At 40.4% G+C, this 24,728-nt stretch overlaps 1 protein-coding gene across 2 annotated transcripts in view; it reads right to left on the minus strand.

Moving 5' to 3' along the window:
* Nucleotides 1–4,053: 4,053 nt before the first annotated feature.
* Nucleotides 4,054–24,728, minus strand: part of MIGA1 (mitoguardin 1) — a 41,029-nt gene continuing 20,354 nt past the window's right edge. For both annotated transcript variants that reach the window (XM_077333288.1, XM_077333289.1), the window contains exons 8-16: nt 19,930–20,030; nt 18,102–18,220; nt 17,907–17,979; nt 15,712–15,798; nt 12,928–13,026; nt 12,526–12,660; nt 6,698–6,751; nt 4,868–4,984; nt 4,054–4,730 (exon numbers count right to left, since the gene is read on the minus strand). In XM_077333288.1, coding sequence (XP_077189403.1) covers nt 4,512–4,730; nt 4,868–4,984; nt 6,698–6,751; nt 12,526–12,660; nt 12,928–13,026; nt 15,712–15,798; nt 17,907–17,979; nt 18,102–18,220; nt 19,930–20,030 — 1,004 coding nt within the window. In that variant the 3' untranslated portion in view covers nt 4,054–4,511. The remainder of the gene's footprint in view (nt 4,731–4,867; nt 4,985–6,697; nt 6,752–12,525; nt 12,661–12,927; nt 13,027–15,711; nt 15,799–17,906; nt 17,980–18,101; nt 18,221–19,929; nt 20,031–24,728) is intronic.

The following is a 24,728-nucleotide window of genomic DNA, read 5'->3' on the forward strand; positions in this document are numbered from 1 at the left end:
GTCTCTATGGCAGAGATTCTTTGGGCATTTTATTCTGTTCTGTGTGACTTCTGTTGATCTTGATTTTTTGCTGTTTTTTCCTCCCTTGGAAACCATGGGGTCGCTACTTTCTGTGCCCATCCCTGTCAGGAAATAATTATTTACTCATTGAATAATTAAACCGAGGAAATCACTGTCAAGGGATGTCCAGATGAACACAAGTATGGATAGAGGAGAAGGCTATAAATGCCTACTGGCTGTGGTAGAAGTGGCAGCAGACCACTTCTGAATTGATTTAAACAGGCTACTGATGGCGTTTATTACTGGCATACTGTAGAGCAGTGGTCCCCAACCTTTTTCAGGCCGGGGACTGGTGGGGGGGAGAGGGAGGTGCGGGTGCCAGCGGGCGCAAATGTGCAGGAACAGCAGCTCCGCGCCTGCGTTTTTGTGCCTACCAGCGCCTCCCCCTCCCGCGGCACGGTGCTTGCTGCGCTGCACCACAGGGGGGAGGAAGGCGTGCTCGTGCCTCCCCCCCATTGCAGCCCGGTACCGAGGGCGGTACCAGTCCGCAGGCCAGGAGTGTAGAGTTTTCAGTATATTCTAAACACATTTTACTTTATTTATTGAATGTTGGGAACAACTTTGAACTTCTGTGTTTGGAAGAAAAAGATAGCTATAAATCACAGAAATTATTAAACTTATATACGTAAGAGAGACAAGCCCATACATGCCCTGCTCCATTTTTTCTGTAGTGATTTAATACTATGATGATGCACCATTGCTAGAAGAACAAGGTTGTATCAACAGCTGGAATGATTCAATACAAGGGACTGCTGCCCATCCATGGGGATACAGGAGCTGACTTGACAATGGCTGGTCTCTTTTCTCCAAGGTTGGGGACAAAGGATTGCTATTGGAGAAGAGCAGTTAGATTGCTGCAACTCCAATGTTGTGCGATTCTCTCCCTGATACTATTCAACATCTTCATGTGCTTCCTAGCGCAGTTTGTTAGCGGATAACACCCACTCTACCTTGTTGATGAATGGCCAGCCAAACACTTGGCCTTGATCCTAATTCAGAAAATATAGCTGGTTCAGAACGTGGCTGACTGGGTCCCCATTAGAACCTCATAGAGAGCGCATATTCAATACTGTCAACCACAAGCTCCTTGCTTGCCACCTTGTCAATGCAAGGGTCCAAGGGATGACCTTAAAATCTCCTTTCTCCAAAGTTGAGGACAAACAGCAGTAACTAGGTAGAACCAACTGTATCACTGCAAACTCACGTGCAGAGTGCCACAGGGAGCAATTCTCTCCCCAACACTATTTACTCAGCTGGTCCAAAATATGACCTGGGCTGTCACCAGAATGCCAATGAATCTTCCTGATTCCTTGGCCAGATGCCTGGAGGCTTTAGCAGAATGGTTTCAGCAAAGCTGCATGAAGCTCAACCCCTCAAAGATGGAGGTCCTTTGGATAGGTGGGAAAGGGTTAGACTGAGAAGCACAACTCCCCAGCATTAACGGTGTGCAACTTAAAACAGCACATGAGGTCAGGAAAGTTCAAGGTATTGATTTGAACCTTTAAGGCCTTGGTGGTCTGGGATCTATGTACCTGAGGGATTACCTCTCCAAGTTCATTCCCCAAAGAACTGATTGGTCTTGACTAGGTCCAGGATCTTTTCGGCCCTGGCTCCAGCCTGGTGGAATTAGTTGCCGGCTGAGATCCAGGCCCTACTTGAGCTGACAAAGTTCCAAAGGACCTACAAGACAGCACTCTTCCACCAGACATATGGTTGAGGCCAACATAAGCACAATATGACATCCGTAAGCCCCCTCACCTCATCCATCCTGAAATCTGGACATAAGATCAGCGCCAGAATTACTCTGACCCAAGTAGTCAGATTTGGGGCACTCTAGGGCTTTCAGGTTAAGAATTTTTAAAACACTTGTTGAATGTTTTTATACTTACTTTGCACATATATTTTATTGATGTTAGCCACCCCGAGCTTGTTCTAGGGAAGGGCAGCCAATAAATCTAATAAATACTAAATAAATAACGATCTAGAAACACTCCATGCCTCCTTCCTCAGGTCATTATTCCAAGTCCCTAGAAATGTGGCTAATGACATCTTAAATTGCTGAACTGGGCCAACAGAGACTTGAAACCAGAGCCTGGTCTCTTACCTTTAGATACTGGATCAGTTTTCATTTTAGGGCTCATTCAAATAATATTTTAGCTGCCCTGCTAAGCGATCCCCATAACTCCAAGTGGTCTCATAGACTCTCTAACAAACTCCTCTCATTGGGCTTAGACATACATTCTTTGATGGACCACGAGGAGAAAAGTATGTATAAGTGTATAGTAAGGAGACTAGAGGACATTGAATATCAATCCTTACTGTCATTTACTTCTCCATCTTGCTCTCCCCGTGTATGGAATATTGTCCCGCTATATAAAGTTATCCCCCCCTACCTGACTATCATTGAAGCTTTCTCTGACAGGAAAGCACTCTTATTTGCTCGGCTGAACTCTTTCCCTTCTAATGTTCTTTTAGGAAGGTTTAACCACATTCATTTAGCGGAGAGACTATGTTTTCACGGCTGTATGGTCCCTGATCTCCTTCCGCATATTATGTTCTGCCCTAAATTTTCTCAATACCACCAGGGGGTATCTGAGTCTATATTCCTTTCAATTCCATAGTAACGACACGGCTGTTATCAATAAATTTCTTGATAGCAAGGATCCTGAGCAGATCGCCCACATTGCAAAATTTTTAGCAAAGGTTTTTATTTATTTATTTATTTATTTATCATACTTCTATACCGCCCTCCCCGGAGGCTCAGGGCGGTTTACATCATAACATTTTAGAATTAATTCCTTGTTTTTAACAAAATTGAGTAACTCTGTCTGATTCTTATAATTGTACTATTTTGTATTTCCATACCTGTATTATTCTTTATGCCAATAAAGGCTTTTTGTATCTATCTACTAAATAAATTCCACTTGTGGCGCAGAGTGGTAAGGCAGCAGACATGCAGTCTGAAAGCTCTGCCCATGAGGTTGGGAGTTCAATCCCAGCAGCTGGCTCAAGGCTGATTGTGCCTTCCATCCTTCTGAGGTCGGTAAAATGAGTACCCAGCTTCCTGCTGGGGGTAAAACGATAATGACTGGGGAAGGCACTGGCAAACCACCCCATATTGAGTCTGCCATGAAAACGCTGGAGGGCATCATCCCAAGGGTCAGACATGACTCTGTGCTTGCACAGGGGATACCTTTACCTAAATTCCACCTTCCTGCAAACCCTAACCCACTTACAGGATCTCAACATGTAGTGACTGATGAGGGAAGAGCTGCTGGAATTTTGGCTGAATTTGAAAATTCATGCTGGGCATTATTAGGAAAGAGAATGACAAACAGAACAGCCAGTATGGCAATGCTCTTGTATAGTATTTTGAATATCATGTTTACCTCATCTCAAAATGTTCATCATCTTTCACTATGAAACTTTATCGGCATATCATATAGTTACCCATGTATGCTATAAACATATCAAATGGCAGAAAACAATTTCTCTGAACATTTATATCAGAAGAGATATTAAAATTTCTGCATGGCACAATTGTAAAAAGAAAAGGATTACATTTTTAGGAGCTCAGGATTTTTTGTTTTAATAAGAGACCAAGATAGATTTAAGAGTAGAGAGAAATTTTCAGTATTGCTGCATGAACTTGGCATTCGTCTTTTCTTAAATAATACTTCAAATGCTACATTCAAACAAGACAAGGCTTTAGCTTATTCGTAACTCATATAAAGTATTAAAAGCTCTCTAGAGACGAGGGGGATTTAACTAACTGTTAAACCATTTACACTATTATTTAAGGCCCCAATAGCTAGTGATCTTATGCAGTAACGTGTAATGTAGGACTCCAGGGTACTTAAGTGTAAGGGTTAGCATTTAATTAACAATGCTCACAGAGTAGCTGTTGTGACCCAATGCATGAACATATTCATTGCATCATTCACTACAAATGAGAGGTTAAAGACTTTGTAATATCAAGGCAAGTTAGATACATTGTCATTGCAAGTGTTATTTTATTGCACATGTAACTAAGGACAGGAAAAATGCATAACTTGATGGAAAGGAATGGCCAATTAGAGCTTCTGAGACTTTGTACAGGGTAATTTGCAGAATATAAAACTTTGAGACAAGCTTATTTACCATACAGTGCAGCCTTATCAGTTTTAATCACAAGTAATCTGTGGCAAAGTACAGAATTTCACAAATGAATTTTAGTTGACTATTAAAAGCAAACAAACTGAGATATAAATCCAATGACAGTCAAAATGCCCTTTCCAGATATACACAGCAATATTTTTAGCAGTTATTTCCATATCTGTAAAGCCTCCCTGAGTCCATATTTAACAATATTGTAGGTTTGCTCATACTTATTCAAAATTAAGGGGGGAAAGTAATTCTTTGAGGGAAAGAAAGGCAAGAATTGTGCTCATATGTTGCTGTTTTTAAGGACCCTATTGTACTTTTGCATCCAAGAGGTTACTGGCTGTTGTTTGTCCATGCCCACTGACACAACTGCTGACATGTTTTAATGATTCAGCTCCAAGGTAGGCCAGAAGAAGATTGGTGTGATGAATCAGTAGTTGCATCAGGTCTTCAGCTATACTCTCTATCGTTGAATATCGTACCTTTTCAAAGTCAAATATGTCCTTCAAGAAATAAAGAACCTGGTCCTAAGAAATAAATAATAAAACATTACACTAATTCTGGGGGAAATTTTGGAAGCATAAAATATTACTGGATTTCTTTCCAGTCTTTGCATCTTAAAATTAATACATATTCAATTCATCATTATAACAAACCCGCATACCTTAAAGAAGCTGCAGAACTCATACAAAGAGTTTCGTGGACCCAGAAAACCCCATGCCAGAACAGGACTAATATGTTCACAAATAGCATAAAAATGTGCAAAGAATCCATCATGCACCTGCGGATATAATTAGCACAGAAAAGGTAAATTGTTTTTGGCCTCTGACTATTAATTTGCTAAATCAAATTAAGATGCTAAATGATCATTAAAGAAACTTCTTGTTAGTAACTTGTTAGCAAGTGCTCAATGTGGGAGGAAAATGGAGGAGTGATAGTTCATTTCAGATTAGGTGATAACTCCCATTCTGCACTCAGGCCCATTCCACAAGATCATTACCTTACGCAGATGCGCTTTTTTTTGCCATTTAAATGATGCTGTCAGCCTCCTGCATTGTCCCAGCGCTGATCTCGCTAAATCTCCCAATTTGTAGCAAGATCAGTGTAATCGCAAAAAGTGGATTCCCCTGGGGAAATCTCGCCAGCTGCCACAAGCAGCCAGCCAAGGGAGAGTCAGGAGACGAGGGCAGTAGCTGTCATGCAAGGAGATGTCCCGCCCTCGCTTCCGCCCCCTTCATTTTTTAATTAAAAATGGCAAAGCCACTGGACCAACGAATAGGCATTTGCAAAGTTGCCGGATGGTTTAAAAACATGTCCCAACCAATGCATATGTGAATAAACAGATCCTCTTTTCATCGCATAATTCATGAAACAGAACAGACCAACAAAAGGTTTTAATGTGCCATGCTGCGAGGTAATTGGTTGTCAGGACTGATTGACTGGCGCAAGCTACGGGAGGCGCTGGAAGCTCGTAGAGTGTTCCTCACTCCTCAGAAGGAGGTGAGGAATGCTGCAAATGCCATGATCATGGAAAGAAAAGCGGGAAGGGCTCTTTAGTGTAGAATGAAGGTAGGACACTACAAAATGTTGCGCTGGCCCATGCAGTGCCGATCACGTTACTTTTCCCATTGTGCGGAATGGGCCTCAGTTTAGCCTCATTCAGTCACCATCTTAACAGTGCAATACTAAAGCCATTTTCTTGGGAGTTAGACCTATAGAATCTGCTTGAATAGGATTCTCAGCAGATTTGCATCAGATTGCTATATTAGATGTAAGTACTGTGTAAATTATTTGCTAAAAAGCTCAAAAGATTCGTGGAAGGTAAATCCAGCAATGGCTACCAGCCACATCCAAACACAGCAGGCCTTTTAACACCAGTTCTTGGAGGCAACATAAGAGGAATGCTGTGTTCTTTGGCACTTTATGACAACTGGTTGACCACGGTGTGAAACAGGATACAGGACAAGATCTGATATGATCTGATTCAGCAGGGGGTCTGTTAGGTGTTCACACTTTGATATCATACCAGCCAATTATAAACCACTGCCAAAAATGAAGATAAAGTCAAAAATATTAATGATAACCTGAAAATTTCATTTCCATCTCCTAACAACCAGATCTGCTTGGTCAGCTTGCCAACCAGTGGAATTGTCATTAATCTTATCATCTTCTGCTCCATGCATAAATGCTGGGGAGATTGCATCTTCTCTATACTGATTAGACTTGGACTTGATGCCACAAGTTTGCTTCACAACTTACGAGCAACTGTTTAATTGTGCACATTAACATTTGCTTGGGTAGAAGATCTCAGGTCTTTGAATATCCCTGAAGCTTACATTTATAAAAATGGTATTTGTACAGATGAAGCCTTGTGCAATTTAGAACTCATGGGATGCACACTGCAAAAACAGATTAGTTTCAAGTTATGTAGTAACAGCTAGTACTAAAGAATGATCACTATTCATAATCCTATAAAAATCCGAAGACTATTTACCTTCATTTGCTGCTTTTTTTGTTTCAGAACAGACCAACAACTTGAAGCCACAGCCTAAATAAGAACATTTTAAAGTTACTTGTTCATCTATTAACATAATATAAATTAATCAACAGCAGCTTCCCTAATTTTAACACAGCATTATGACAAGTTTAAATGATGGCCCTAGCTTTGCTTTTATTACTACAGTACAACTGTGTTGTCCTCTTTATTTGTACAGCTAGATTTCAAGTGAAGCAGCAGCTTCACTTGAAATCTAGCTGTTTCTTGCTAAGCTGAAAGATCATTCTGGATGCATGATGGCATTTTAAGTGCACAGGTTCTTTGACATACACCGAATATACATAGATATCGCAAGAGTCATCTAGTCTAGCCCACTGCCCAATGCAAAAAAAAAAAAAAATTACAAGTACCTCCCCCCCCCCTCACTCTCCAAGTGATCCCTGCTCAATACCCAGAGGGAGGCAAAAAAATCTCCAGGATCCCTGGTCCAATCTAGCCTGGAAGAAAATTCCTTCCTGATACCATAGTGGCAATTGACATTGCCCTGGCCATGTACGAAAGAGACCTGACCATTGGCTTATCCCATCATACCTTTCCTCTCATGAACTGTCTAAATTCACAGAATCTGCATTGCTGTCAAACAGCCATCTAGCCTCTACTTAAAAAGAGCTCATCACATTCCAAGGAAGCCTGTTTCATTGAGGATCTGTCAGGAAGTTCTTCCTGATGTTTAGCCAAAAACTCTTTTGATTGAATTTCAATCCATTGGTTCTTGTCTGACCTTTTGGAGCAACAGAAAACAACTCCGCTCCCTTCTCTATATGACAGTCCTTCAAATACTTGACTTAAGACACATTCTCTTTTCTAAAGGAGATTCTTTAAAAACAAAAAAGCCCTCTTCCCCCATTTATCATCCCCTTTCTTCTTTCTCTCCCTCCCATCTGTGCTCTCAACCCCCTCCTCTCAATGTGGGTTAACATCCCCAAACCTATGTCTCCGGTACAGCCAGATCAACATCCTTGCTTTTAATAGTGACTCTGCCACTATTCCCCTGGCAAAAAATACAAAACAAAACAAAAACCACAATCAAACATTGGACAGAAAGGAGGGAGCAATGAGGGAATGCCAAATTAAACAAAAAAAGTATTTGCCTGTCAGCAAAAGATGGCAACAGAAGGGGATAGATGAGAGATCTCCAGAGTTTTTGTGCCATGACCAAGAAGGCCCCCTCCCAAGTTGTTACCTGCATAATCTCAGAAGGTAGGGGCATCTGAAGCTGGGTCTCTGAAGACAATTGTAGTGGTTAGGTAAGAACATAAAGGAGTCCTTTAGATATGTTGGGCTCAAACCATATAGAGCTTTAAAGATTAACTCTAGCACATTCAAGTATGCCAGGAGAAAGATTGGGAACAGTGTTTATGGACTAATACTGGAAATCCTATGGTCCTTATGACCAGTCAACATTCTGGCTGCAGCATTCTGCACCAAATGAAATTTCTGAACATTTCTCAAGGACAGCCTCCATGCAGCATTGTAGTAATCTAGTCTAGGTGTAATGAGACCACATTCCACAGTGGCCACATCTTTTCTGTCCAGGAAAAGCTGCCACTGGCTACCAGTTGAAGCTGGTAAAAGGCATTCCTGGCCACATCTACCACCTGCTTATCCAGCAGTAGGCATGGGTGCAAGAGTATCACTAGACAATGGGCCTGTTCTTTCATGGGCATTACAATCCCATCCAGAATGGGTGACACCCTAAATCTCATATCAGGCTTGTTGAAATTAAGCTTCTACTCCAACATTGCCTCCAGGTATTGTTTCAGAGTTTCTACATCCTCCCTGGGATCAGATGGAAATGTGAGATAAGGCTGTCACTGATGAAAAACCACCCCAAATCTCTGAATGATCTCACCCTGACATTTCATGTAGGTATGAAAGAGTATAGGAACAAGTAGTACCTTGCAGGACCCCAAAAGCAAGGGGCTATGTCCCCCAGCACTACTTTCTGATATCTACCCTTCAGGTAGGACTGGAACTACTGCAGAAAGGTGCCTCTGAATCTCAACCCAGAAAGGCTTTATCGAGGGATAGCATGATAAATGGTATTGAAAGCTGTTGAGGGATCCAGAAGAATCAACAGGAATCCATCTCCCAATGCAGGTCATCCACTAGGGAAACCAAAGCTGTTTCTGTCCCCCAACCAGGCTTAAACCCAGATCTGAACAATCCGCGTCATCCAGAAAACACAACAAGCTGGTTTATTGTTGCCCCTCCCCCTTCAGTTAAAATATACTTGGGAGGGTTTTTTTGGGGGGGGGATTGAACAAAGGTACAAATTCCACCTTTAAAAAATGTGCTTAATAATGGAAGGAAGACTGAGATTGTATCCAGGAAAACATACAGCATCAGTCCAGGCCAAACCACCAGAAGATTTGTGGCTCTTCAATAAGGAACCAGTTTTCAAATGAAGGGCAAGGAAGGAAAAAACTAGCCATGGGAGACTACATCCTCTAAAAGTGAGACAATAACTGAGATAATTAACAGATTGCATTGCATGGAAATGCAATGGACAGGTCTGGACACAGTCTGGGTGTGTATATAATTGTTGCCCTGTATAAGCAGTTTCTCGACCAAGACATAACTCTCTTATACTTCCATGTAAAACCAGTGGGACTGCAGCAGTGTTGTAAGATGAAATATTACTACTTTGCCAGATTTCTTGAGAGTATTCATTTTGCTATTTTGTTACATCCTATCTTTTGACACAGATAGCAAAGTAGAAGAGGGGTGCGTGTGGGGGGGGGATATGAGTTGGATGAACATCTGCTGTTTAGTATATACAAGTGAACTTAACTACAAGATTTGTTGAAGTTTCTGGAAATGGCTACTTGTAAATTAAAATTAGCTCCATTAACATGTAACTGTTCTTAATGCTAGTTAAATTCTATAAAATTTCAATATACTGATTTGCCTTGAAAGCCCCTTGCCGGGGCTGCTGTAAGACAGCTGCAATTTGATGACAGTTTATACTTAGAGAGAGAGAGACTGACTGATAATTTGCCTGGGGACAATTCTTACTAATGCCATAAACTTCCATTCTTTTAATTAATATTAACTGATTCACTGCATTGATTATAGGCACCCTCTACTACTATGCATTTGCTCCTGCGAGGGACTAAACTTTTTACTTATGCCTTCTGAAATATGATTTTTATAATATTATGCAGATCAATAAAAAATTAAGAAATTAGTAAATGCTTCCTGTTTTCTAGTACAATTACAGCTTAAATTCAAACCAACTTGTCCCTGGAATACTTTTTGTGCCAAAAGATGCTTTCAAGCCAGAAATATTTGAGAACTTAAAAAAAAAGCTGGACATAGTTCTGTTTTGACCACATCGTAAAAAATAGGGAAAAAAGAAACATAGTTTAAATAGTTTTTGACACAGCTAAGCAGTTTTGCCCTAATAAGGACTGGAGTAATACAATCTACAGATGGCAAAATCTAGGCTTCTGTCTCCCACAAAACATAATTCAAGTGATATGCTATTTCAATACTAGAATACAAAAATCTACTGATAACACAAAAATAAAGACAGAGCATGTTTGATCCAATGATCAACCAGTTGAAGGCGCTGTTGTGCTCGCAGGGTGGCAGAATCTGTCTGGACGAGCTTGCACTGAGGAGGGAGACAAAATGGCCTCTGGACTCTTATGAGAGTGAAGTTAGTATCAACAGATGACAGGGAACAACCCAGTGTGTGTTTCCGTATGGAATTGTTTTTAATTGTATTGCAAATCAAGGCAAGAGAAAAAAAAATGCTGATGGCCTGAAAGTAAGAATCTCCTCTCTTATTAATATAGGCCACCACGTAAGGTCCAAAGGCCCATTCACTATCAATTTGCAGTACTCCAGGATAATTTCAGAGTCTCATCTTTGCAGTCCTTTCCTGTATCACTGAGGAATAGCTACATTCTACCCATGTATCACCATCAAGCATCCATTTTTGTCCGTCTCCTCCCCAACATCTTGAAACAGGACCATGTTCTCCATGTTTTTGCTTTACTACTTACAGTCAATTTTCTCTGCATAGGCAAGTAAGTAAGTTTTGCTCATGACCACAACAAAGTGAGGGACCATGCCTAGTGGAATCACAAAAGGGACTGGTATGCTTATAATGGCTAATGCCTTATTTTTGCTACTTCCAGTTTGTGCACTGGAGCACACTAAAGTTCTATGTCCTTTAGAAATCCAAGGGGATTAACATTTAACTACAAGCTTAAACTGCTATTGATGGGGCTTAACCATGCTTAACTTTCTCAAGTAGATCTCCCCATGAGCCAGCAGCAGTATATTTGCTGTGACAAAGATGAGCTACAGTTTCTATGGTAACAGGGACATTGTAACAACCATCTCTGTGTCCTTCTGAACATTTGAAAATGACTAAAACAGTTGTATCTCAAAATACTTATAAAATAACAGACTGTTGCCAATGGTAATTAGGGCGTTCGGCCACTGTACTGAGGTGCTCATATTCACCACTAATTAAAAAGGTGTATCCTTTTAAATATGATAGATAGATACACAAAAGAGAACTCCTTCACCTTCTTGCCCTTCTTATGTACAACTCATAGGGACCAGGCTGGGCAATGTTTTACAGGAAATGCTGGATTTGAAGGGCCCTAGTATGATTCAGCAAGGCATTTCTTATTTCTTATTCAAGTCCCCAGACAAAACACTGATTCTGGCTTGTGATCTTTTAATGAGCTAGGCATCTGTAGAACCCTTCATAAGGAAAATCAGAAACAATAATCCTAAATAATAAAAAGGAGGTTCTAGCTATTGAATATCACCTTAAAGTCGAAGGGGTGGGGTAAGGTGGGGATGGGAAATAGCTTCAAGACTAACACACAGATCATGCAATCAGTGCTGCACAAGACTGGCTTCTGCTGAAATCAGGGGAAGGGGGGAATTTGCTATTAAGCTTTATCCAGCTGAAGAAGTCTGTGTGTTCCCAAAAATGGTGAGTAAGCTTTTGTAGTAGACTCAGTCCTGAAATTATGCATATATACCCAAAGCTACATATTAATTGTTAAGTGATCAACAGTCAAATTCTATCTGTACAACACATTGGTAGAGTAAGTTTTCATCGGGTGCCTGGTAATATTGAAGCGGATCGTATTGTGTAAGAATTAATGCACTGTCATGCTAGACATGGAAATTTCTAAACAGAGGTTGGATAGCCATCTGACAGTGAGGCTGATTCTGTGAAAGCTTAAGGGTTATAGGTTACAGTGGATGAGCAATAGGGTTGTGAGTGTCCTGCATAGTGCAGGGGGTTGGACTAGATGACCCATTAGGTCCCTTCCAACTCTATGATTCTATGCAGTTTATACCCTAAAGAGTAATGATTTCTTCTGTAGCTTACAAGAAACCTGTGCCATACGAGCAGATATGGGAAAGCTGACTCGTCAGATTTTTCTTGAGCTTGCTTAATAACAACTTAAACATATGGAAAAATTATTTATTTAAACTCATACACATTATCTTTATTATACAAATTACTAAGAGCCCAGCAACCAATTACTTAATTTTTATGTTTTTTTAAACAAATTAAAATTTGGGAAGTCAATGTCAATACATCATATTATTCTAAACTTCAAGGTTACAAATTTCTACAAAGGCTGGAAAAAAATTCAGAAATTTCCCATATTATCATTTCTTGCACATTTAAACACTGCTCAGAGGAAAGCAAATACTAATCACATATTCTGCAACAATCATATACAAATATCAAGGTGCTGAATAATATAATAGTCACTTACAGTTTCTTTAAAGGAAGAATTTAGCCAGTGGTTGTTGACTACATTCTGTATAGACATAGGTGGATTTTCTAAATCTTCAAATGAATCCATAAATATAAAGTCCAGAACAACATCATAGAAATTTATATGTTTCACCTACATTAGGTTCAAAATAGCAGAAGTTACTGAACACATTTGCAGAATTAATTAAAGAACAAAATATTCTGATCTCTACAAAAAATCCAGGTAGTCTGGTTGATTTGAAATAAATTGCTTAATTAAACTACTGAAAAGATAATATAGTGGTGAACTATGAAAAAATCAGTAAGGAAACTGCAGTTTTTAAACACAGTTTATAAATATAGCAGTTGACAATTTCAAACAATTACAAACAAGAGATATAGAAGAGCAGCATACACTTACTCCCCAAGCAGCAAGCTCCATTTCGGTATTAGACCAATGATCTGCTTGCTCTAAGAAAGAAATCATCTCATCAAAAACTTCCTCAAACTTCTTTGGATTCTGTGAGGACAGGCCAAGAAGTAGCATGAAAATTAAGCATGACTCCACTTAACTTTTAAAAACAAATAGTATTTAACTGTTTTGATCTTCAACTAATTTCTTTGAATTGAAAAAGGAAAAGTTGCATAATCTGGAAACTGAATAAATGGCTCCAAGTCAAACCTCTCTGTGCATTCTGTAGGTATCTCATCAGTTTTAATGTTAAACCCACACTATAGTTATAGTTATGCAGAACTGTCACAGGAACAGAAGTTAATGTGAAGGTCTGTGCATGAATAGGAGTACACATGAAGAGTCTGTGTATATAAACATTCCTTGTTTTGGGCCAAATAACTTTAATTTCTGACTGAAGATAACATCAACATTTGCATATAATTCATATTGTAAACAAACGTGGAAAATGTCTCCCTACCACACAGGTCGCCCTAACTAGAAATATGAAGACCAGGATGAGGACTGAAAGTTTTCAGATGGATAGGAAAGAGACCACCAATTTATTGCAGGCTTTCCCAGTGATGTTAATTTGCTCAGTGTCTGAACATTGGAAACAAATTTTGGGGGAAGGGTAATTGTACTGGGAGAAACATTAAAATGAAAAATAAGTCCTCATACTTACAGGAAGTTCTGTCCATGTTTCTGGTGATTCCTAGAGCTACCGTTGTAACTTTAGGAACAATCAAGAACTCTATGGTCAGAACATCCTATAAGTATACGAGGCATTATTTTTCTTTTTCTTTTTTTTTGGAGCCCCAATAAGAATGAACAAATACCCTACAACCTTAAAAGGCAACATGCTTGTAAAGCTGTATCTCAACAGACTCATAAAGGAAAACACAAGCAGCTCACTAAAAGATAGGTGGGAGAAGCCTACTGTTCTGGAAACTCCTATAAGGCTAGGGAAGTTGCAGTTCTAATACATAAAATATCTCCACATGGATCTAGATTCCACAACAGAAACTGGAGATATATTTTCCTTTTGGTTAATAGGAGGAATTCACATTTGTGCTAATCAACATTTATAGACCTACTGCAGTTTTCTAATCTGTTATGGTACTTGGGGATTATCCTGTGATCAGGGGAGGGGACCGTAATATAGTAATGGACCCTCTTTTAGTCAAAGGTCAAATCAATCTAGATCAGCCCTGCAAGGCTGTAGGCTCATATCAGAATTGATGAACCTTATATGAGAATTTGGGGAGATATCAGGATACCATACTGATTAGGATAAATCTCATATCCTGTCTTTGGGCGGAGCAGTTTCATCTAATGTTTTTAGTCTTTATCTGCATTACTAAAAATTATATACAAAATGATACATTTTATGTTTTTAAAGCAATAAAATGCATTGACTGAATTGAAAACATATTTCAATTTCCCCTAAAATTTCAGGCGGACCCTCCATATTTATCTTCTATCTACAACATCAATATTTCTGTAAATATTACATCTCTAATCTTAACTAGGATCATAGAGTTGGAAGGGGCCATACAGGCCATCTAGTCCAACCCCCTGCTCAACGCAGGATCAGCCCTAAGCATCCTAAAGCATCCAAGAAAAGTGTGTATCCAACCTTTGCTTGAAGACTGCCAGTGAGGGGGAGCACCACCTCCTTAGGCAGCCTATTCCACTGCTGAACTACTCTGACTGTGAAATTTTTTTCCTGATATCTAGCCTATATCGTTGTATTTGTAGTTTAAACCCATTACTGCGTGTCCTCTCCTCTGCAGCCAACAGAAACAGCATCCTGCCCTCCTCCAAGTGACAACCTTTCAAATACTTAAAGAGGGCTATCATGTCCTCTCTCAACCTCCTTTTCTCCCTCAACCTATCTTCATAGGGCTTGGTCCCTTGGCCCCAGATCATCTTCGTCGCTCTCCTCTGTACCCTTTCAATTTTATCTACGTCCTTCTTGAAGTGAGGCCTCCAGAACTGCACACAGTACTCCAGGTGTGGTCTGACCAGTGCCATATACAATGGGACTATGACATCTTGTGATTTTGATGTGATGCCTCTGTTGATACAGCCCAAAATGGCATTTGCCTTTTTTACCGCTGCATCACACTGCCTGCTCATGCTTAGTTTACAATCCACAAGTACCCCAAGGTCTCGTTCACACACAGTGTTACCTAAAAGTGTATCCCCCATCCAGTAGGCATGCTTTTCATTTTTCTGACCCAGATGCAGAACTTTACACTTATCTTTATTAAATTGCATCTTGTTCTCATTTGCCCATTTTTCCATTGTGTTCAGATCTCGTTGAACTCTGTCTCTATCTCCCGGAGTATTTGCCAGTCTTCCCAATTTGGTGTCATCTGCAAGCTTGATGAGTAGTCCCTCCACCCCCTCATCTAGATCATTAATAAATAAGTTAAAAAATACCGGGCCGAGCACCGAGCCCTGAGGTACCCCGCTACTCACCTCTCTCCAGTCTGATGAAACACCACTGACAACAACTCTTTGAGTGCGGTTCTCTAACCAATTCCCTATCCACCTGACTATCTGAAAATCCAGATTGCAGTCCTTCAACTTATCCATCAACTAGCTTTTAGCCTCACTTGTTTATCTACAAAATAGCACTTACATTTCCTGTCACGAGATAGTTCAGAGAACAGCTAAGACAGTAAAATACTTTGAACATTAAACATTAAACATCTCATATAAAGGCCAATAAGAAAACAGATTTACCTTTCTTGCTCTCACAATTAAAGCAGACAGAATTTTCCTTCCACTTTCTGCAAGAAACAATCTATTGGCAGTATCTGAGAGAATTACCTGGAAAGAACCACCACATGTTATAAAGCTAGAAATGTGTAAAAATAGATTAGGCAAAGAAACGTTTTATTATAGTGTGTTGCACATTAAAAATGCAAATAGAGCAAGACCACTAGCTAAAGGCAACTATCCTGAGTGCTTTCATGAAGCCATACAGAACACTCGTTTGTTCTACAAAAATGTGGGCATGTGTGCTGATGGGACTTACCAATAAGGCAGTTAAGATCTGGGCTCTCCCCTCCCCCCAGGCGTGTAAGATCTATGCCACTCCCTATAAACCCCCCCCCCCCCCAAGGCATTATGCACCTCCTGGAAGTGGGGTTGGGAAGGGATTTTAGTCTGCCACCTCTATGCTGTATTGGAATTTTTAGCTGTATGGGGATTTTATTGTGGATTATTTTATTGTAAGCCACCTTGAACCATTTTGAAATGGTGGAGTAAAAATCATTTTTTATTTATTAATAAATATTATCTTAATAGACAAGCTTCTACTAATGTACAAAATGAAAAATCCTTAGGAAGAAAGAATGATGAAATGTAAGTAGGATTTATATTGATGTGCCTAGATGTGAATATGCTATGCACATTTGTCTTGGAAACACAATTCTCTACTTTTGTAAAGCAGACAATGGAATCTTACAAATTTAATATAATTGGCAATTATTTAAAATCCACTGTATTCTGAACATAGGTGTCCACTAAACAAAGTTGCTAAGGACAAGTTCCACAGACTTGGGCAACAAAGATCTCTGCTTTGAGTTTTCATATGTCTCACTGAGCTTTGGACCTGCCTCAGTCCAGTTGCCTTCAGAGGTCATCTTTCAGAGTGACCAGCACTGTCTTCACCCCATGGCCAGGCCAGAAACCGGACTGGAATGGGTCCAATACCCATTATCTGCACCTTCCCTGGACTCTGTGTGTAAAGATTTCTCATACTGTACTGGATTTTGGAGCAGGTAGAAGCAGTTCCTTGTGATGCTTCTGCTCCTCAGTGGGAATTGGGAGAACCCAAAGAGAAGAGAGGTATGGGCTGTCCATGTTAGGGGGAAATTTCCTCTGGCATGTTGAACTGCCATTCCTAACAAATATGTTAGATTTCTAAATAGCCATGTCTAAAAGCTTAGAGCAATATGAGGTAAACCTTTTCCCAAGCCATTTGTGCATGCTGTATAAGGACATTAGAAGAGGAGAGATGATGACAACATAGTGCTTCTAAAGTCTGGAGGGCTACCACAGCTTCAGCTAAGCATGAGCCAACCTTGTAATAGGTTCACCACTACCCACCCTCCCTAACTGGTCTTCATTTTCCTTAGCAGAGGAGCAAACTGGCAGCAGATGCCTTGTTGAGCTCATTCTTAAAATAAACATATTTAGAAGAGTCTTGCTTGATCAGACCAGTGGTCCATCTAGTTTAGCATCATGTCTTATATAGTGGCCAACCAGTAACTCTGGAAAGCCAACAACAGGATATAGAAGCAGAGGCCTTCTGATGTTGTATCCTGTCACTGGTATTCAGAGAGTTCAAGGTTTATTCCTTCAGAGATGCATCAAAATATTGTTTCCAGTACTACTTGGTCATTCAGAGGAGGTATTCAAATTGAAATACTTATGCATTCCAGAAACAATAACTACTCCTAAACAGCTACTGTTTAGTTATCTAAGAGTTTTCTGCCCTAAGCAGTTGCATCATGCAATATGAGGTGTACCCTTTGCAGATACTGAAATTCAAACCTGTCATACAAAACAATTCTACAGCTAATCTCTTTGTGTGTTTATTCCCTGTCCTAAATAAAAATGTTGCTATTCCTTTTTCTTTAATGATTTGACTGGTATTTCTAAAAAACAAACAATAAGAAAACATAAGAAAACAAGAATAACAATATGCATCAATTTGACTATTGCTACCTTTTTTCTTCAATTTTATGTCTTAACCGGGGGTTGCTATTCCTAAAGAAACTACTTGCTTCTGCAGTGGGACTAGTTCCCAAATGCATTTGGCAACACAGTTCATGTGAGTGATGTTGAAGCCCATTTCCATTTTCTTTTTATGTAGCATTTGGGTCAAGTGGCAGAAAAGAATCATATACTCTCTGACAACTAAGCTTTACCTGAAAAGCTTGTCGGATACAATGGAGTTTAGCAAGAAAATCGCTGTCACCCAGACACTCCAACATTTCAGTCCTGCACACAACATAATAAAGATCAGTATCAGAGGCAGACTTACACTTCTGTATAAGCAAGTCTGGGGACCGTTGTTCAAAGGCAATGTTTTAGAAATGGAATAATTATACAATATGAAATACCTCAAGACTCGAGAATAAATCTTGCCCTCTTCTGCCAGCTGCATTGCTTCTTCATATAATGGACAGTGGCAAAAGGAATCTAGATGGTAACTGTTTCGGCTCTCTTTGTGCTCTGCAAGCTAGAACAGTTTAAAGTTTATTAGATAATTTCCCTAAAGACTATTGCAAATGTGGTAAGTGAGCAGCAGTACAGCATTGCTTGGAAAGACATCTACTTTTCATTATCACTTAAGCTATATAATCAAGAAAAAATGTATACTATATAGAGAATATTATTCTATTATTGCTTTGATGGAAAACTTAGAATTCAATAGAAAGAAGAATAAGAAATGGATTTATCACTGAATCATAGCCCAGAGAAGTAGAAATATATTAACCAGCATTCATGTAATCCAAAATTACAGGGTAAAGGGTGGAATGACTGCATTATAAAGCTGCTGATTAATTATTTTATTTTGCAAAATTACATTAATGTGTCCTTAATCCATCACCTGCTTACAATTAAGTTTTTTAAAGATGCTACACAGAACATGAGATAGACTAAGTAATAATGGAATTTTATAAGAGCTGTCAATAGCTGTTGCATCATATTAAAAGTTTGCAACAACAGCTGAGCTCTAATGCACACAGAACAGCTTCTGTGGCATGTACCAGAAAAGACAAGATGTACAAGGAAGGGGAGACTATTTAGGAGCAATCTTCAAATTATTTTTTATCATGGAAGGATTAAGAACAGATGAATGAGGAGCTATGCAGATTTAAGCAGGTCAATTTTAGTTCCTTGACCTCAAAAAGAAAATCCAAATTTTCTATTCTGGAAAGGACCTTTAAAAATATACATAATAGTAATAATCCCAGTCATAATTAGTGTTGTGCTTATCTTTCCAAGTGTAACCACAAAGTATATGGCTAAAAGTGTTGGAATCATGTATATTTTATATGTGAAACATACCTTTATATGAAAAAATGTTGGTAGAATCTCCAAAAACTGTATTAGTTAATTGGACAAATTATTTAGGACTGTGGTCTATACCCGTGTTCCCCAACCCCCTGAGGCCCTCGGTACCATAGCAGAGGGAGGAGGGAGGGCACCAGCTTGCCTCCCTCCCCCCATGGTGCGGCCTGCACCACGGGGGCAGGGAGGTGTGGGTGCAAACGCGCAAGCATGGCAGATCTGTGCCTGTGCCCACCGGCAAGCACCGTGCTGAGGGGGGAGGCACAGGTGCAAATGTGCCAGTGCAGCTGCTCTGTGCCTGCGTGTTTGTGCCCACTGGCGCTCAGCACAGCACTCACCAGCGGGCACAAACGCAAAGGCGCGGAGCTGCCGCGCCTGCGCCTCCCCCCTTTGCGTTTGCACCTGTGCCTCCCACCAGCGCCCGCACCTCCGTCCCCCCCCAGTCTACGGCCCAGAAAAGGCTAGGGACCAGTGGTGCATACCCCTGTGTATAGCTTGCTGTAATGCTACTCTGTCATTTTGTATCATTTACATGTCATGTTAACATTTATGCATTGCTTCATTTCTGGTTTTTAGATTATATTACAAGTCGAATCCTATTTCATTATTTATTGAATGTCCCATCTTGTTGACAGTATTAACTTACTCTGTGTGATCCACCTTGGGTCCATTGAGAAAGACAAACTACACATAATAAATGTTAGAAAACCACTATCAAGCCACTTACTTTGTTAACTTGCATGCATTTTTCTAAGACACCATGTTGTACAAGTAGTTATTATTGCTTAGTAGAGACCACAGAGTAAAAGAAAATCCTAGTTCTCAAGGGTCTGGTGGTTATGCAATAAAATAGCAAGTGCTACTTCAACATACCTCTGCAGCTGAAACAAATGAATCTGTAGAGGCAATGCTTAATGTATCTCGCAGACTGAATTCATCTGTATTATCCTTTACGGTGATGTCCGTGTCTTTATCTTAAAAGGGAAAAATGTTCATTACAACATCTTTTGCATATGCTACATAATTACAGCTAATGGCGACTAGTGAGGTATGTTACTTAATTTAGATATTTAAACGCCATTTTTCTCCCTTGTGAATATTGAAAAGGCTCAGGGTAGATGATGACATGCTTTATTTTAAGTGATCATTCACCCAAAGACAGTTGAAAAAGAAACTAGCCTAGCACTAACCTTTCAGAACTTGAATACCATCAAAACTTACTATTGGTGATAAGGTTACCCAGGTATGGAGAACTACTTCCAATACCCTGTTCCTGGAGCACAAAATCAACCACCAGGAGGGGGGAACAGGTGAAACTCACCACCCTATAAACACAGAGCTGTAAACACCCTGTAAACACAGAATCCATCACAGTATGTTGGTCTGTAGTGTGTGTATGCCTGTGTGTAGGAAAGAGGTGGGAAAAATCATGTTCCCTTCTTTTCCCAGGAAGTGCCCTTCTGTTGATAGATTACCATTGGCTAAAACTCATGTAAAAATACAGGAGGTATTAAATCTTAACATTTTGTTTTTAATTTTAGGCCACCATTTAAAACAAATACATTTTGACAGCAAACTCTGCCACCACTTCAGACTGGTGGAATGGTAAGCCCAGTTATAGCCATGAATGTTTTAAATTAAAGGAAGGGAAACATTTTGGCTTTCTTTCCTCCCTGGGCTTTGTGCAAGAAGGATCCCAGCTTCCTCAGGCTACCTCCCCATGCTGAGGCAAACCTGAATAACCACAGGCAAGATAAGCCCCACAGTCTCTGAATCCTTCCTTGTAGACCAGTGGTCCCCAACCTTTTTATCACCGGGGACTGGTCAATGCTTGACAATTTTACTGAGGACCGGGGGAGGGGGGTAGTCTTTTGCTGAGGGACATTGCTGCCGCCACCTGAGTTCCTGGCTCCACTTGCTTTCCTACTGGCACCCCTAACCTCCCGCCGCCTGCTGGGGGGCGCTGCCAGCAGCAGCTGCATAGTGCCACGCCATGGGGGAGTCCCAGCCATGGCTGCCACCAGAGAGCACCAAAGGTGAGCCGGCAGCAGAGTGACGGGGCAACCCCCAGGGCAGCAGCCAGGGAGGAGGATGAGGAGGAGCCGTGGCCAGGTACTGACTGATCCACAGACCAGTCCCAGTCCGGGGGTTGGGGACCACTGTTGTAGACTACTCATCACACAGAAAAGGACAACAAGAATTTATCAGGAGATAAAATGTATCTTGCATAATCAGGAAACAGGAAAAATGAACATGGACAAAGGTCTTGGGCAACATCCATCTTACATTATATTAAGGCCATTTTCGAGCTGCCTTTGTATTCCAGTCATTTTAGTAACTGGGTGCTATTGGATTTTTTCCTGTAACTCCTGTTTTAGTAACTGGCTTCTAGCAGAATTTATTTACTTGTTCATACTTGCATCGGGCTAGCAAAGCATGGTTGAACTGCTTTTGAGGGAAACTGCTTTCTTCCATTTTCTATCTCACTATTGTGCAAGCCATTACAGTGTTCAGTTTAAAATGTCCATAGCAGTTCCAACAATGCCACTCCCCCTCCCATGATTTTCCTCAAACTTTCTTTAACATTCTAAGTTTAGATGCTTTGACTTCATTGACTCAATTGAATAAATTAAAGGAAAACCCTTCAATGTAACCTTGAATAAAAATGTGTTGGTCTTAAAAGTCCCATTGGACTCAAACTTTGTTCTTCAGACCAACACAGCTACCCACCTGAATCAGTCTTTAAATATATTCTTGTTTCTATTTTTTATTTTATGTAGCAGATATAATTTTGAACATTTTAAAAACTAGAAATCAACCTCCATTTACCATTTGGGTACAAAAATTCATGAAGATAACAGAAACTAGCTAACTAAATTTATAGCAAGGTTTTAACACAGTTCAAATAAGAGAACCATTGAAAGAGGGAGAAAGAATGGTGAGACAAACACTTTTAAGTATCTATAACTATAAACTCAGTTTACAATGCAACTTTTCACCAAACTCAGTGACAAATGCTGTAAAGAAAACTATTCATTAAAGAATAACTTAATACCTTTCCACACACACACATGCACACTATATATATACACGTATGTATGAAACAAATGTTTAAGACAGTTTTAGATAGGAGACACCAGCACAATGAAAGCCCTTGGAATGCTCAGCTGCTTGATCCACACGACTGCCCTTGGCAGCCTGTCCCAGATTCTCATGCAGTGCAGGCAGGGCCTTCCAGCATGTTACTTTATATACTTCCAGCATACATATTTTAGAAGACATAGTTCTTTAACTTCTATTCAGGTGGCAGATTTTCTAAAGCAGAATTATTAGAAAGAAGCCTATTTAAGATAATAATGATAAATAATAAATAATAATAAATGGAATAATTTCCATTTCAACAGGGGTAGAGTCACTGAACATATCTTTAGCATATTTATATTTAAATGCTAACTAAATTTTGGTAATTATTGGAAAACAGAACAGTTTACAAAAAAATAAATTCTAGCATATGAGGAAGGCTGACTATAGGAGCAACTGTTAAACATGTGTGTGTTTTCTTCTCCCCAAATACTATTGTCAACTCACAGCTGACTCTTTATACAAGTAGTAAACTGCATTCTTCAAATACAGGTTTCTGAGGACAAAAAATTATTTTATCCTTGCAGGCAGCCCTGAAGAGACAAGCAATGAATTGGTTAAAACAAACAAGATCATGACTGCATCAGTAACTGATGTAAAATTTGACAAGAAGCCACTATGCCAGTATAGCCGAGGTATCATTAGCGGAGGGATTATCATCAGTATAATAATGCCTAGTATTCCAAGAGCTTCCTTGATTTTATTTCCACTTAAAGTACACCTCATTTCACTGAATTCAATTCAATGTTTCTTTAAAACATGTACAAATTTTGGGTCATAGATCCCATGCATTTTTGATGGGCAGAAATATTTAAAAAGAACATACTCAATGCACTATCATTGTGACACGTAAAACATGAATATTTTCAGGAAGGATGCTTATGTTAAGAAGCCTCCGCTACTTGCACACCATTCAAGTATAGCAGCACCTTCTACAGAAAAACACCTTTAAAACATGTGAACAAACAGTCCTATCTTCTCTTCATAATCTCTACTGCAATCAAAACAGCCAGACAGATCATTGTTTCCAACCACCTGTTCCCAACAGCCAACCCACTCTTTGGCACAGCATCACATTGGGCACTGTGCCAGACGATTCCCAATCCTCTCCCAACTATGCTGAAAGCTTATGTCACTTACTGCCTGCTACCTCCTGAACTACAGTGAAACGCTGGGGCTCTCCTGAGAGGGTTCACCAGGAAAAATGGGTTGTACATTTTAATTCCAACTATCTCTGCTCCACTGTGCAGAAACCATGTTATTTACCTGTTCCAACTACTGAAAACAAACTAAAACCCATGCAGCAAAGAAGGAACAGCAAAGAAGTACCACCAGCTTTGTTGCAATGATTCACTGAAGATCAGTAATAATTTCAATTTCTTTTTTATACAAGTCATAGTCTACTTGCTGAAACTTGAAGGATACAGTGAAGGTTAAAGCCTAGTAACTTGCATTTTCTCTCCCTGTAAATAAAAGTATATCTGATAAGAGGCAGTAGAACAAGTAAATTTCATATGGTATGGTGCTTCATGACAAAAATGAGGGGCAGGAACATTTATTTTATTTTGCTATGTTCCTTCTTCTGAACACAGACCTGAAGACTAGGAGGCAAGAGTACAAATCTGCATTGGAAGCCTTTAGTCACACTGTTCTATAAGCTTGCAGCTAGCTTCTCACTGTCAATACCCACAGCTGTATCTTACCAACCTTCAGCAGTTAAATTTAGAACACCTTTGCAAGACTTCAATAAGCAGACATGAACCTCTTCCACTTTCTACCAATCTTTAAACCGCCCGTGGCGCCGCGGGCGCCACGGACTAAATAATCGGTTAAGGGGCCTTGAGGTGGGCTTTGTCCGTGATGAGGAAGGGTCCGGATTGGACCCTTCCTCACGACAGACAATCGGAGGGACCAATCGGCAGGCGCGAAGCGCCTGCTGATTCGTCCCTCCGATTCCCAGCCCCAGCAACTGCGAGCCGCGAGCAGCGTGGCTCGCAGTTGCTCCCGGCCTGACGCGGCGAGAGGCGCGAAGCGAGGGAGCCCCCGGCAGAGGCGGAGAGGCGAAGCGCCTCTCGCCGCATCAGGCGCGAAGTGCCTCTCGCCGCGTCAGGCCGCCGCCCGAGGGAGCCCCCAGCAATCGCGCGAAGCGCGGCTGCCGGGGGTTCCCTGTCTGGCGGCCTGACGCGGCAAGAGGCGCGAAGCGCCTCTCGCCGCGTCAGGTCACCGCCACCCCGCCGCCGCCCAAGCCGCCGACTCACCAACAGTAAGTGCCTAGCGCCCGCTGCATTTAGCTGCAGCGGGCTTGATTACTAGTTTGCTATAATGCTCTATAAAAATAAGGACGGCTAAGTTTGGATATCATACTTCAAGGTCAGCTCAGTTTAGCCTACCTTATAGCATTTCTGCCTTGAATCATGAGAAAATGCAGAATATAATTGTTTTAATAAATAAGTAAAATAAATAAGCTTGGCTAATAGGATAAAATGGAGGCAGGGATAGTAATGAAAGCCACTTTGGGTCCCCACCAAGGA

The sequence above is a fragment of the Paroedura picta genome, chromosome 4 (assembly GCF_049243985.1).
Source record: "Paroedura picta isolate Pp20150507F chromosome 4, Ppicta_v3.0, whole genome shotgun sequence".
In the NCBI taxonomy this organism is placed as follows: Eukaryota; Metazoa; Chordata; class Lepidosauria; order Squamata; family Gekkonidae; genus Paroedura; species Paroedura picta.